At 50.8% G+C, this 12,345-nt stretch overlaps 1 protein-coding gene across 1 annotated transcript; it reads right to left on the bottom strand.

Moving 5' to 3' along the window:
* Window positions 1-1,370: 1,370 nt before the first annotated feature.
* On the bottom strand, window positions 1,371-11,879 carry CSUI_003877 (uncharacterized protein). Its single transcript, XM_068064072.1, has 5 exons — window positions 10,727-11,879; window positions 6,388-8,750; window positions 5,134-5,236; window positions 4,045-4,358; window positions 1,371-3,418 (listed from the first exon to the last, which is right to left on the bottom strand). Exons 1-5 carry the CDS (start codon window positions 10,728-10,730, stop codon window positions 1,661-1,663), a joined length of 4,542 nt encoding a protein of 1,513 aa, XP_067923953.1. The 5' UTR covers window positions 10,731-11,879; the 3' UTR covers window positions 1,371-1,660.
* Between the last annotated feature and the right edge of the window lie 466 nt (window positions 11,880-12,345).

Raw genomic sequence — 12,345 nt, 5'->3', positions numbered from 1 at the left:
TAATTATCGAGCTATGTATGAAACAGAGACGTGGAGACGACCCAGCCGGTAAACCACCAGGATCTCATACATACAATTTGGGAGCATCACCACATAACACGCTTAGCGTAACAACACACGGGTTGACAGGCCTTCCCGCCTTTTCTTCGGGAGGAGGAGAGATCTGGACCGGACACTCACTTCGAGAGGTTGAGTCTTGCATTCGCGGGGCGTTCAAATGGCCATTGATCAGACGAAATGACGTCTCTGGAGGGAGTCTAGTAGCTCATCCATCTAGATACAGACCTTTCTGCTTCAGTCTTAACCAATTTTCTCACACTGTGGCGTCGTTCATCTCTTTCCCTTGACTCCTAAGCGGCTTCGCTTGCCCTTTGTGAAACATGGACACGTGTTTACACCCCTCTAGTAACGAGTGAATGACTACGACTTCTCATTATAGACTGCAAAACACATCAGTTCCCGGCTACTCTGAAGAGACTCTCCAACGAAGCCGGACTTAAGAATAAGGGTGTAGGGATCCTCAACCTTTCCTAATCCCTTGGACTCGTTTCACTCCCATGTTTTGTGTCGAGCGACGACCCACCCGAAAATACCCGTAACATCCCCTCCTCTCTTGCTATACCGTTAGCCTGCATTCTGTCTGTATGCACTAGATATCATACTCCCTTGGCCCCCTGACCCTTATCGGACCCGAAGAAGCTGCGAACCAAAGGCAGCAGTGTTCGGGCTCCTGCAGCCCAAATGCATGCAGCGACATCGCTTTGCTTCACAGTCACCAGTGCACAGACACAGAGAAACTCCGGGGTGGGAGACTTCAACTGTTCTCCTACGACATGTACCGTCCGTTCGCTACACGTAGGAACCCCCGATACGCCTAGACGGTCGCATGCAAAACGCGAGACACAGTGCACCTGTTGTGTGCCCCCCTTGGCGTGTCGTCATGCGACAGACGTTCTTTCCTCTTCAGCATTCTTTTCTGAATGAAAGAAATGCCTCCAAAGAGCAAAGATCCATGACACTCTCAACAGCTTTTACGAGCTTAGCTGAGATTCTAAAACACCCCGCTCAATACTCCCTTCACCTCACCCAGAGACTCCCCTGGGTCTTATCCCCCAGGTGTCTCCCCCCCACCTCCCTAAGACAACCGGCTTCTTCCTCGAGGAGAGAAAGTTGAGGACCGACAGACACGCACCGACCATCGTCCAAGAGCACTCCTGCGAACAACTCGAGCTCGGCTGTCGTTATGTATTTTGGGGTTCTGGTTCATAAACTTTCAGCAACCTCGGAAAAGAAAGGCTAGGTTGCTGAGTAGGAGGTTTTCACTCCCTTCTTGTCCCGATGTCTCGGTCCCTGATGGTCAAGAGGATCGATTCCCTGCACGGTAGCTCTCCCTGCAAACGTGGCGCGCCACCAAAAGAACAGGGCGTGTGCTGCTTTCGATACACCTTGATTCTTAACGTAACCCCCCTGGATTGTGGAGGTATAACTACTTTTGCCGCTCAACTTGGGAAAAAATAGATCGAGCGACTCCTCACATCTAAAAATGGCCTCGGTACAAGGAGGAACCTCCTTGCCTGACATGGAAAAAATCTCTGTGAACTTCCCCCTCCGCTTCCACCTCTGGTCTCTCCTTTCTTTGAACGTCTCCCTGGCTAGCTAGCTAGTGTGCTAGCGAATTGTTCCCTTGCTGCTGTTGTGATCCCGAGGAACTAGGACACTTGGAACTCACAAAGGCAAGCAAATCGTGGAGTGAAGCCTGGGGTGAGGGATAAAACACTTCTTGCTCTGCGTGTTCGGCTATTGTAGTAGGTGAAAAAATAGCCTGGAAAACGGGCTCTCGGCCATGACAGGAGCCCACGGCTCGCTGACGATCAACATGTAATGCTTGCCGCCCCCCTCTTGCATCCAAGGAGCCAAGTGAAGAGTCAGAAACGTGCACCCCTAATCGTACAAAGTCGTCACGCAGTCCCTCGGCAACCAAGTTATCCTTCCCCCCCCAGCTTGGTGAAGGAGACTGTTGCGGTTGTCTACTTTGGTGTCTCCCTCTGTCCCCCACAACAGCAGAGACGACATGCCTTGAGGGATGTTGGTTTGCAGAAGCATCGTATCCTATCTCACCGAATGCAGGGGGGCCCCCTCTTCCTATTCCTTCGAGAAGACCTTCTTCACGAACTGTATGGTTTGGGACAGGGAGACGATGATCTGTCTCTGTGGATGGCGGGGGATCCCTTACAATATCACGCACGAGATTCCAGATATACTCAGGACTGGGGTTTGGGTTCTGCTCACCACCCCATTGATTTCCCCCGCTACCTGCAAGAGAAGTCTGGCGAAGAAGGGGCTCTCCCACTCGTGGTTGACCTTGTGGGAAGATTCCCTCTGTAGGCCAATCTGCTGTTTCTCTCTTCCACATAGTGAACTCGGTATCTGTGGCAAGGCCGAGAGGAGCTTCATTGTCACCACCAAAGTCTCCTTCTCTTCTCGCGTTGGAGACAGGAAGTCTGGCCGTAGACAAGTTTGTCCCTAACAGCGGCCGTATATCATGAAATGACATAGGTTGCATCACGCGTTCACTGCTTAGCTGAGGATTCACATCATACATGAAGCTCCCCTCCCCCCCTTTGTTGATCAGTCCCCCAAGAGATGAGCGGCGCCCCCCCGTCATCATCTTCAGCATGATCACATCGTCCGTCCTACTTTCCGGTGTCCCATCTCCTTGACTTCCAGGCGATGAGAGGATTCCCCCACTATCACGTGTGCTACATATATCACTCGAGGGTGAACAGCTATCTATGCTTTTGCACATGTTTTGACCTTCCCTGTTCCCTCCCCCTCCAAGTGACCATGCTGGTAAGGCTTTGGGACTGCTCTCTGTAATCCTATTTGAATGACTATCAGGACTGCTTATAACCGTCGAATCGCCGTTAAGAGCACACCATCCGGTGAGGAGAGGTAATGAAGTCGACTGATTTGTCGCTGTTGTCGCAAGAGAATGACGAGGGTATCGATGAAGCGGAGAAGAATCTGATGTCCTCAGAAAAGGTGAAGCTGTCTCAGGACTAAGAGGTGGGAGGGTGGGGGAAAGCTGTTTGTCAACATCTTTGATGGCGACGCCTGTTGGCTTCAGTGGAGAAAGATGGAACTCCTTCCACAGAGTTTCATCCAAGCCATTCTTTCCTGTCACGTCACTGGGCCGCTGTTCGCATTCCCCCCCAATCTGATCTAGGCGATTGAGAACTTCCCGATCTATATCGTCAAAACTCGTAGTCCCCTTCGGATCGATGATCAGCGGGATGACTTCGGCAGTGATCTGAGGTGCAAACTCCTTCCGGCAGATGATAGGTTGTCCACCTAAGGGTGGTCGAGATAGCAGCAGACATCTAGTGTTGAGCTTGGCGTTCTTAAACCTTGGGTCGATCTATGCACATACAAACCAGTGAAAGGAGAGAAATATCATATGCCTCCGCTCTCATAGCCGAAGGTTAGAGTAAAAGCACACACCTGACACATCTCTGCGATTGAATTATGCTAGGGAGAAGGCGACGAACTTGTCTCTTTGGAGACAATTCCCAGGAGACAGATGACATTCTTTCCACTCAAGCCCTTTTCTTTGGTTAGAGTGCTGGTTGCATGCACAGAGAGAGAGAGAGAGATGATTCACGTTGGAGAGTCTCAAGACGAACCAAGCCCCAGTTTACAAAGAGGGGGGACGGCCTAACATATGAATGCTCCTACCGACATCGGTTGACTGTGTGGGGAATCAACATGGAAGCTGGGCTACAGAATAGGGAAGACAATCTGAGTGAATAAAAGAGACAGAGGTCACACCGGTACTTTCGCTGCCTCTCTCTTCATACAAACCTCATTCGGACTACGGTACCCTGCTTCTCCAACTGTCCCGAGACGTTATCAACTCACTCCAACGAAGGGAAGATCTGCGAGGATTAAGGAAACGAGAAAGCAGCAATCTTATCTACTTCCATTTTTCCACACTAGTAGAAAGGATGCTGAACTTACGACAACATATTTAGAAGCCTGTCTTACCTTGTTTGTCAGTCGACCATAGCTTCTTGTTGTGACAAGGCGAACCTCGCTAGCCTGGACTTCTGCAATACAGTCAGCGTCTGAGTGAACCCGAGTAGGCAACGTCAGGCCTCCACGGCTTTGCTGGCCAAAGGCACGTACGGTAACGTCTAGACGCGGGTGTCGAGGTTGCACTCCAGGGAGCAGGTGTCTCAGCCCCCCTCGCGGGCTAGGCCCTGCTCCTCCTCCTGCCGCTGCTGGTGCTGCTGCTGCTGGTGGTGGGTTAGCTACCTGTGATAGCCTCCAGATGTTGGGTTTGCGGCTGTTCGGAGGAACTGCAAAGAGCCACGTAGAAAAAGCAAAGCTGAGATGGTGACTCCATTAACATAGATACATCGTCAGAGACATCTTGGATCGCCACATGCATGTGATGAGATATATACTCAGCCCCAAACCTTTCCCTCGTCACAATCTTGAATGGAGGTAGTAGGCTGCCTTAGCGTCGCCTTCTCGTTCTCTCTTTCTTATGATATCCATATCTCTGTCAGCATGTCGAAGATATCTATTCATCACATCGAAAGAAGGCACCTCGATTCCCTCACTCCCCGTCATATACCGGCCACAGAGACTAGATCCTAGCCGGGGTTCGCACTAGCTGTCTCGTTGGAGGTGTACGCGGTCCGCCTTCTCGGGTCACCCCCTTCTACAGGGTCGTGAAACATACGAAGAGCGTCGCGGAGCGTCTGGATAGAAGACAGGAGCAGACACGACAGCTAGCTCGCGGCAAAGACGCGGGAAGTCTCGCGTCAACTGGGTAGAAGGTGGGATTTCACTATTGGAGAGGTGAGACAAAATACACCACGAGTAGGCTCAATCTGACTGCGAAATTAGCACGGCGACCGTCCCCTGTCACCACACAATTGACTCTTTTCAGACATCTTCAGGCCTGACAATCTGCAAGGGAACCTCGGGCAAAGGAATCTGCAACGATAAGCAAGGCTATAGACTCCATGGCTGTCTCTGTACAGATGACTCTGTTGCCTGCTGTACCTACGTATGGCTTGTATGCACTGAGTAGCGCATAAGAAAGGCCGAGAAAAAAAAACTTACGGGATGGACGCTTGGCCCTGTAAGATGCCAAGAGATTCTCGAGATCCGTCCGAAATCCCATTAGGAACTGCTCAATCGCCTGGAGTTTCTTCTGCTCTTCCGGCTGTCCGGACACCACACAGGGTTAAGTAACAAGAGTGGTCCTTAACAGGATGACGAATCAGCGAAAAGAGTGCTACTGAACAGAGGGCATCGATTTCTACATCCGCATGACCCGGAGACGTACACCAGCATGAAGAGATGTATATATAGGAGACCCTTGCAGCATATAGACCCTCAAACATACCAAAATAGCGACAGGGGATCGTGCTGTACGACAGGAACAGCTGAGGGGACGGGTACGTCACATCCGAGTGTATCTACACGTAGCACCTTTGCACTTCTAGGCTGGCACAAAAGACAATGAACTTCCTGTGCTAGATGGAGGTGAAGAGAGCAAAATAGCGAGGGCTTCACTGTGTTCGCGTACTACGCAACTCCACAACGGCGGACAGAATCCATCGCTCATTCAGATGCAGACTTCCTAGATGCGGACAACTCTACGCATTTCTTAGTCGCCATTCTGGATCGCAAGGATAGAAAAAAGAAAGTAGTGAGATCATGCGTTACTCCAAGAAAGCACTGTTCTACCTGAGAAAGGTTTAGATGAAGAAAAAGAAACAGGCATGGCGACTGGGCTAGAGAGAAAAGTATACACCAGCCAGCGCGGGGGCATTCTTCTGTTTCTCTATGGTTACGCAAGGGTTGTCGGTTTCTCGGAGTTTGGAGAACTGAGGTGTACAGACACCAGGAGACCCGGACGTTACGAACTGTCACGAAGAAGAAAGCGAACTAGGGTCACGGGAGATATTGACAGAGAGAGATAGATGAGCCATCGACAGGTCAGCTGCTAGCTGGAAAGGTGATTGCGAGGTTTGTGCTTTTCAGACCCTATGCTTTGGACACCACAAGAAAGGTATACACCTCATACATGCACTAACGAAGCTGTCCGAAAGGAAGTTCTGTTCTATAGATCTCATTCCTTTACAGCTACACTCTCATCAGGCCTTACGAATAATGCTACGTCAGAGGGAAGTGGCTGACTTCAACTTCGTACGTTGCCTTGCATCCGAGGCCTGAATAGGAAGCACCCTATGGTTATGAGGACATTTTTTATAGAGAGTGGCAGCCACTACATATCATATGAGGTCCCCAACCCTTTCCATCCTCTGAAAGTTGAATCGCTCCCTCCCCCCCTCGACATAATACACTTACACTGTCAAAGATAGATTCTAGTGTGAAGACTCTGCCCCCAGCCCTGCAAGGAGCAGAGCGTTCCTGTAGGTTTCCGCACTTGAACGAGAGAGGCGTCTGGAAGGCGAGACGTTGTTGTGTGCTGGGGTTATTTGCATGCGCAAGGAACATACTGGCGACCTCAGGTAGAAGCGATTCGGGGACATGTATAATAGCAAGCTCAACATGAAGGGCCGCTGCGTAAGTATCGCAAATGCCCGCGACAGGCGAGAAGAGTTTGCGGGCCTCCGGATGTGTCCTTGGATCGAACCAATAGTAATTTCTCTTTAACCCTCCTCCACGACTGCTGGCACTACTACTACTGTTATTATGGCCTTCTCCACCCCCTTCACCTCTTGCTGTGTGAGAAAATGATGCTGTCTCGGTTTCGCCATTTCCTGCTGGAATTATCAGATTAACAATCTTGCCATACGGTAGACTTAGAGGTAAAGTTACAAGGATACAAGCATCTCGTCCACCTTTCAAGCTCTCCGAAGGTGGGGGTGGTGACGAAAGAAAACATCCGTCTTCATCGTGACATCTCTCTCCCCCTTCACTCGCTAAACTAACATGCTGACTTGAGCTTTCATTGTGATACTTATGAAGGAGGGAATGTGTCGCCTGTTGTGGCTGGTGGAAAGACTGACGTGTCTCATGATGCGGGTGCTCCTCCTCTTGAAGGTGAGGGTAGTAAGGAGGTTCTTGCCCTCTTGTCCTTCTTATTGCCAGGTCGAGGTCCCTCCGTCGTTCTCCTCGACCTCTGCCTTCATCCCTTCCGACGCCCAAGAGGAAAGAAGTAGGGTGGGGTGTCGATGAGGCCAGGAGAGAGAGTGAAGAAGAGGAAGAAGGAGATGAGTGTTGAGATGCATGCAAGGAAGGCGGTAATAAGAGAAGATTCTTCTTGTCACTATAAGGACGATTCTTGATCTTCTCATGATGTCTATGAGGGCTTGGATCGCATGGCGCGAGCAAGGGGGCTTGAGACAGAAGGGCTTCAGGCGATGATCTGCTGTTTGTATAAGACTTAGGTATCAATTCTTGTGAATGGTTGACATTTAAAGGACTTTCCTGAGGATGTGACGGAGAACAAGAAAACGAAAACGAAGAAGAAGAAGAAGACTGTTGTGGATTTGGACGCTTTGTATTCCGACAACACACACCACGACTATGATCGTTTAGAGCCAAAGGAGCCGTCTTTCCTAGTATCGCTGAACCACACTCTGGAGTGTTGACAGGAAGCGACGATAACTTCCTAGTATTACTACTATTGTTGTCGGGTGTCTCCTGGAGCTGTTGCTTCGATCCCCCCCCCTTAGGAGATTTCTTCTTTCTCGGTAGAGGGTTTTTATTTGGTGTGAAGCCATCGTCACAAGAAGGACGGGCAGTTACCTGGACGAAAGACTCACGTCTTTTTCTCTCATCATGACCATCGTCATCCTCCTTACATGCACTTCTGTCTCGTGATACGAACCTATGATCAAGAGGCGCAGGAGCGAACTGGATAGATGGTGTATGAGTGCGCACAAACGAAGACGACGTGGGAGGGTGTGAAGGCGAGAAGACAGGGTCTTCCACGCTTGGTAAGGAAGAAGGCTTCGGATTGATCAGGGAAGACCCAAGAGGTAAGAGTGGAGATGATGCTGATGTAGAAGAAGAAGGTGCAATGGAGACCACCGATGAGACAGGAGAGTGGGGGAAGTTTGAAAGGAAGGCTTCTCGTTCTTGTTCTCCTAGTCTTCTATCTCCCCCATGATGAGGAGGAGGATGAAGATATCTTCCTTCTCCTTCTCCTTGAAATCCTTCTAGAAAATTCTCTCTTCCTTTGGGATGTGTGGGGGTTGTCGTGGCGTAGCGGCCCCCAGGATGATGAGAGCGCTGAGGTCCCTCAAACAGTTGCCTTGGGGGAGACGAGGGCCGACGAGGATGAGGAGGTATGGGGGGTGCATAGTGGTCGTGATGTATGCTGACATGGCAGTCATGAGGGGGTTGCTGTGTAGACGACGACACAGGTGGGAGAAAAGTTCGAGGCCTCCCCTGGCGAGATAACTCCCCAGACAAAGAAGGGTGGCTTTCCCCTGTGAATGGCTTCACTACGACCCCGCCTCCTCCATCTCCACTCCTACTTCTACTGGTAGGAACTCCCCCACTCACTGCTGCTGGCTGTTGAACGGGGTTCTGATACTGGGTGACTGGGGCTGCTCCTTGTGCACCTTGGGACGTCAGTTGACAAGGAGACACAGCGCTACCCGGAGCAGTAGTAGCTGTGGCGGTCCCCACATGGCTAGCAGAAGCAGAGTTGAGGAGTAGACGACAAAGACTTCCTTGTAAGCTCATGTGTTCGTCACCTAGGAACAAAAGAGACCATAGAAAACAACAGAAGACGTCTTCTACATGACCATCCGCAGAAAACCCTTCAGACGATAGGCGGGGTTTGATACCATCTGAACGGATCCCTCTTCTGCACACAGCAAATACACACAGGTATCATAGGGCCCTCCTTCCCTTCTCAGCCCGTCGGTCTGGGAAGAGACACATTCCCCCCCTCTTTTAGAATCCTGAAGGACATCGCAACCTCTCTGTCTCTTATTTGAGATAGATGGAGTGACTTGAAGAGACAAGCGAGTTTGGACCGACTCAGCAAACAGACAGAGAGACAGATAGCAAACCTCAGGTACTGAGGTATTGCCTAGACGAGAAGAAGCTCCTTTATCTATCTTGGTCTATGATCTCCTGCGAGAGAAATGGCGATCGAGACGTGAAGCTCGTCTGCTCTTTCTAAAAGGCGACGTCAAGAGTGGTGAGTTGAGAAGACCGGGGAGAAAAAAAGGGTTTTCACAGGCGTAACACGATCAGGAAAGGCGAAGCTTGAATCGCTATAAATGACGGTAGTCAAGCGAGGGGGAGAACAACCTTCCTCGCCATTCAAAAGAAAAGACGCCTTCATTCCAGCCTCTTCCCTAGATCTTGGGTCTTAAAGACACACCGCGGTAGATCCGTGTCGATTGTTCTGTCTACGTTTCACAGCCAAGTAAGAAAAGCAACGAATGGAGGAACACGCGTATGTGACACATGAGGCTTGTACCGATGACCGGCAAGAAGGACGCAACAGTGCAAGGCATAGAATTCCTTTTCTAGAGAATATCTGCTAGAAAAGGAATTCTAGGCCAAAGAAGCCAGAGCATCAAAAAAAGAGGAGAGACTAATTGTAGGGGGGGGACTGCCGGAGAGGAGACGGACAATCGGGAGTGATTCGCCTTCGTCCCCCTGGGCGTCTCTCTTCGCTTGCTACCGCGGGAGATCTGAAGAAACTACACCGGGAGCTGTTCGCTTTCTTAGCTATCATAGGGGTTAGAGTAGAGAAACAAAGAACGCAGAAAGACGAAAAGAAGGTTTGACTGATTTGCTCCCGGAGAAAAAGAGAAGAAAGCAGACAGAAAGGTCAAAGCCTTAGCTATCTTGAAGTCTACTGCTATGGCAGACTGCGGGACATTCCGGGGTTTCGCTCTTGCTCGACAAGACAGAGCAAGAAACACACAGCGACACTTGTTGATGTCTAGACACAACACGACCGCTAGGTATGTGTCCACCACCATGAGGCGCCGCCCCTGTCGAACGCGACGGCTAGCAGCGTGTCCGACGGGCGCCGCCTAATGCTTAAAGCGTCAGGAGATGAGCGCCTAAGAAAGAATAAGCCGGAAATCCTTTTCATTTTAAGAAAAAGAAAAAGCTGCGACTTTTGCTACTCAGAAAACACCTCCTGCACCCCTTCTATCGACGATGAAAGTGAGACGTGTAGAAACTACCATCCAGGCAAGGAGGAAAGTTGTCTCCCATCTCTCCCGCCCTCGATGCCCGTCTATCTACTTCCCTAGAGGAGCTGCGCAGCTTATCATTACAAGAAGCGACTTTTCTAGGAGAGTAGCTAGGGTGAACAAACAGGTCTATACGTGTAAGGGTTTGTCTCCATCGGGACTGCGGTGGACGGCATTAGTCCATTCCTCGCGATCGCGAATATTCTTGCGGAATTGCACGTCTAGAGGGACAATTCACAGATGAGTCGAATAGATCAAAGTGAAAGAAGATTGACAAAACTTTCGGAGGGGAGAGCAGGCAAGAAAACAACGACGAGTTCAATTGGGAAATCGAAGCACTTGCAGGGCTGGGAGAAACTGAATCGCATTAGGCTCGACGCCGACAAACACCCCATCCTATTTTAGATCATAGGTGTGTCAATCGATTCCCTAGGCTCTGAAAGAGAAACACATCTCATGTTTATATCAGAAACAAAAGGCGCCGTCGTGCGGCAACAGCAATAGCTTACCCATTTTTCTGACGCGTACAGTTTCCTTTCAAAAACGGACACCTGTGTGATTTCTGTCTTCTGAACGTTCTGGAATGGTCAAGAGTCCGTGCTGTAGGGTTTTACCAACATACACACGGAGAATGAATGGGTCTGTCGAGTCATGCGCGCGCGAGAGAAGAGGATTTAGAATACCTCGACGCTCCAGCCCCCAAGCACCACGGCCAATTGCTGCTGATAATTGACGTCGTAAGACGTGAGCCTTCTCCTCTCCCTCAGTTCGAAATCGCACCGACGAAGAAATGCTACTGCCGTCCTCTTTGGCAGCAGTGACGAAAAACTTCAGCAAAAGTGTTCTCAGGAAATCCAGTGGGACAGCAAAAAGGATAAAATTTAGTGATTCTGGACGGAAAAGAATCACGCTACTCCCGGGCCGACTCCCGCCGCTACAGTGTAGAAGTGATAGACGACTACCGTCCCTACGGTGGTTCGCCGAGCCCGAGCAGATGGGAATAGACGGGGGCGCCCGATGGCGGCGCCCTGGTGACGGAGCGAGCAGAGAAGCTTACAAAACCCTACGACTTGTTTGGCTTGCTCAGACCTTGGAACAGCAAAGATCTATCGATTGTGGAGACTAACAAGAAAGGAAAACGGCTGTTGTCCCATTAATATCCATTTGAATCTCCCTTGGATGGTGTTCGGCCAACGTATCGCGGGAGGAACAACTCCCGAGAACGCACCGGGCAAGCAGCAGCACGGCAACACCGGACCGTCCCGCAGGGCGAGTAGGCAGAAACCAAGGGGTAAAAACGTTAGGACAGAAATTTTCATAGACTTTAGAGGACGCTTATATATCAAAGGACGTCCTACGGGTCAATACGAAAAAGAAAATGGCGTCCCTTTTCTTGGGAGACTGGCAACCGCGAGCTCCCCGCCCCGTCGATGGGCCACAAGAAGAATAGTATGGGAGAGCAGGGACTGCTGGGAAGGGAAACAGCAGGCCAGCCGCACGACGACGCTTCCGCGCGCGGGAGAGCCCCGACCCTGAGGTGGGATCGCCCCAGGTGGAGTCCCAGCTAATTCTTAGAAACAAAGCTACTTCCTGCAAAAAAACAAACGTACAAACGATAAAATGTTTCTTCCTGTTTCTCACTCCCTCATTCCGTCAAGAAATCAAACACTGTCTTCGGACCAAGCTGCTATCCCCCGTCATCTCCTATCACCCCTGCAGCTCCGATGTGCGTGCGGCGCCCGCTGTGGCGACGGCTGACTCTGGTCCTATCTATCCCTATCCTACAACACTCCCCCAGCGGTCGTCACCATGATGAAATCTGGCCTTTGGCCCGCCCCCCCTCGCTGGACCCGCTGTCCTTGCTCGTGTTGCCGCTGAGAAACAACCGCTAGACAAGGGATGTGCTGGCCCCTCTTGCCGCGCCTGTAGTGCCTATACGCGGGAAACGGCTAGATACTTGGCTAGATATCCCAAACCGCCACGTCTACTGCGCCTCGCTGTACAACAGTTTCACAGACCCGGGAGAAAGTGCATCCTGCTCGGGTGGGACAATTTTTTTTCTCTCTGGGTGTGGCTGCGCAAGTTGCCGCGTTCACGAGCTCGTGAATCCAGGGAGGGAAGTCGTCTG

The sequence above is a fragment of the Cystoisospora suis genome, assembly GCF_002600585.1.
Source record: "Cystoisospora suis strain Wien I chromosome Unknown contig_1748, whole genome shotgun sequence".
NCBI classification, from domain to species: domain Eukaryota; phylum Apicomplexa; class Conoidasida; order Eucoccidiorida; family Sarcocystidae; genus Cystoisospora; species Cystoisospora suis.
Note: the sequence above shows the minus strand (reverse complement) of the source record. Positions and strands in the feature narration are given on the sequence as shown.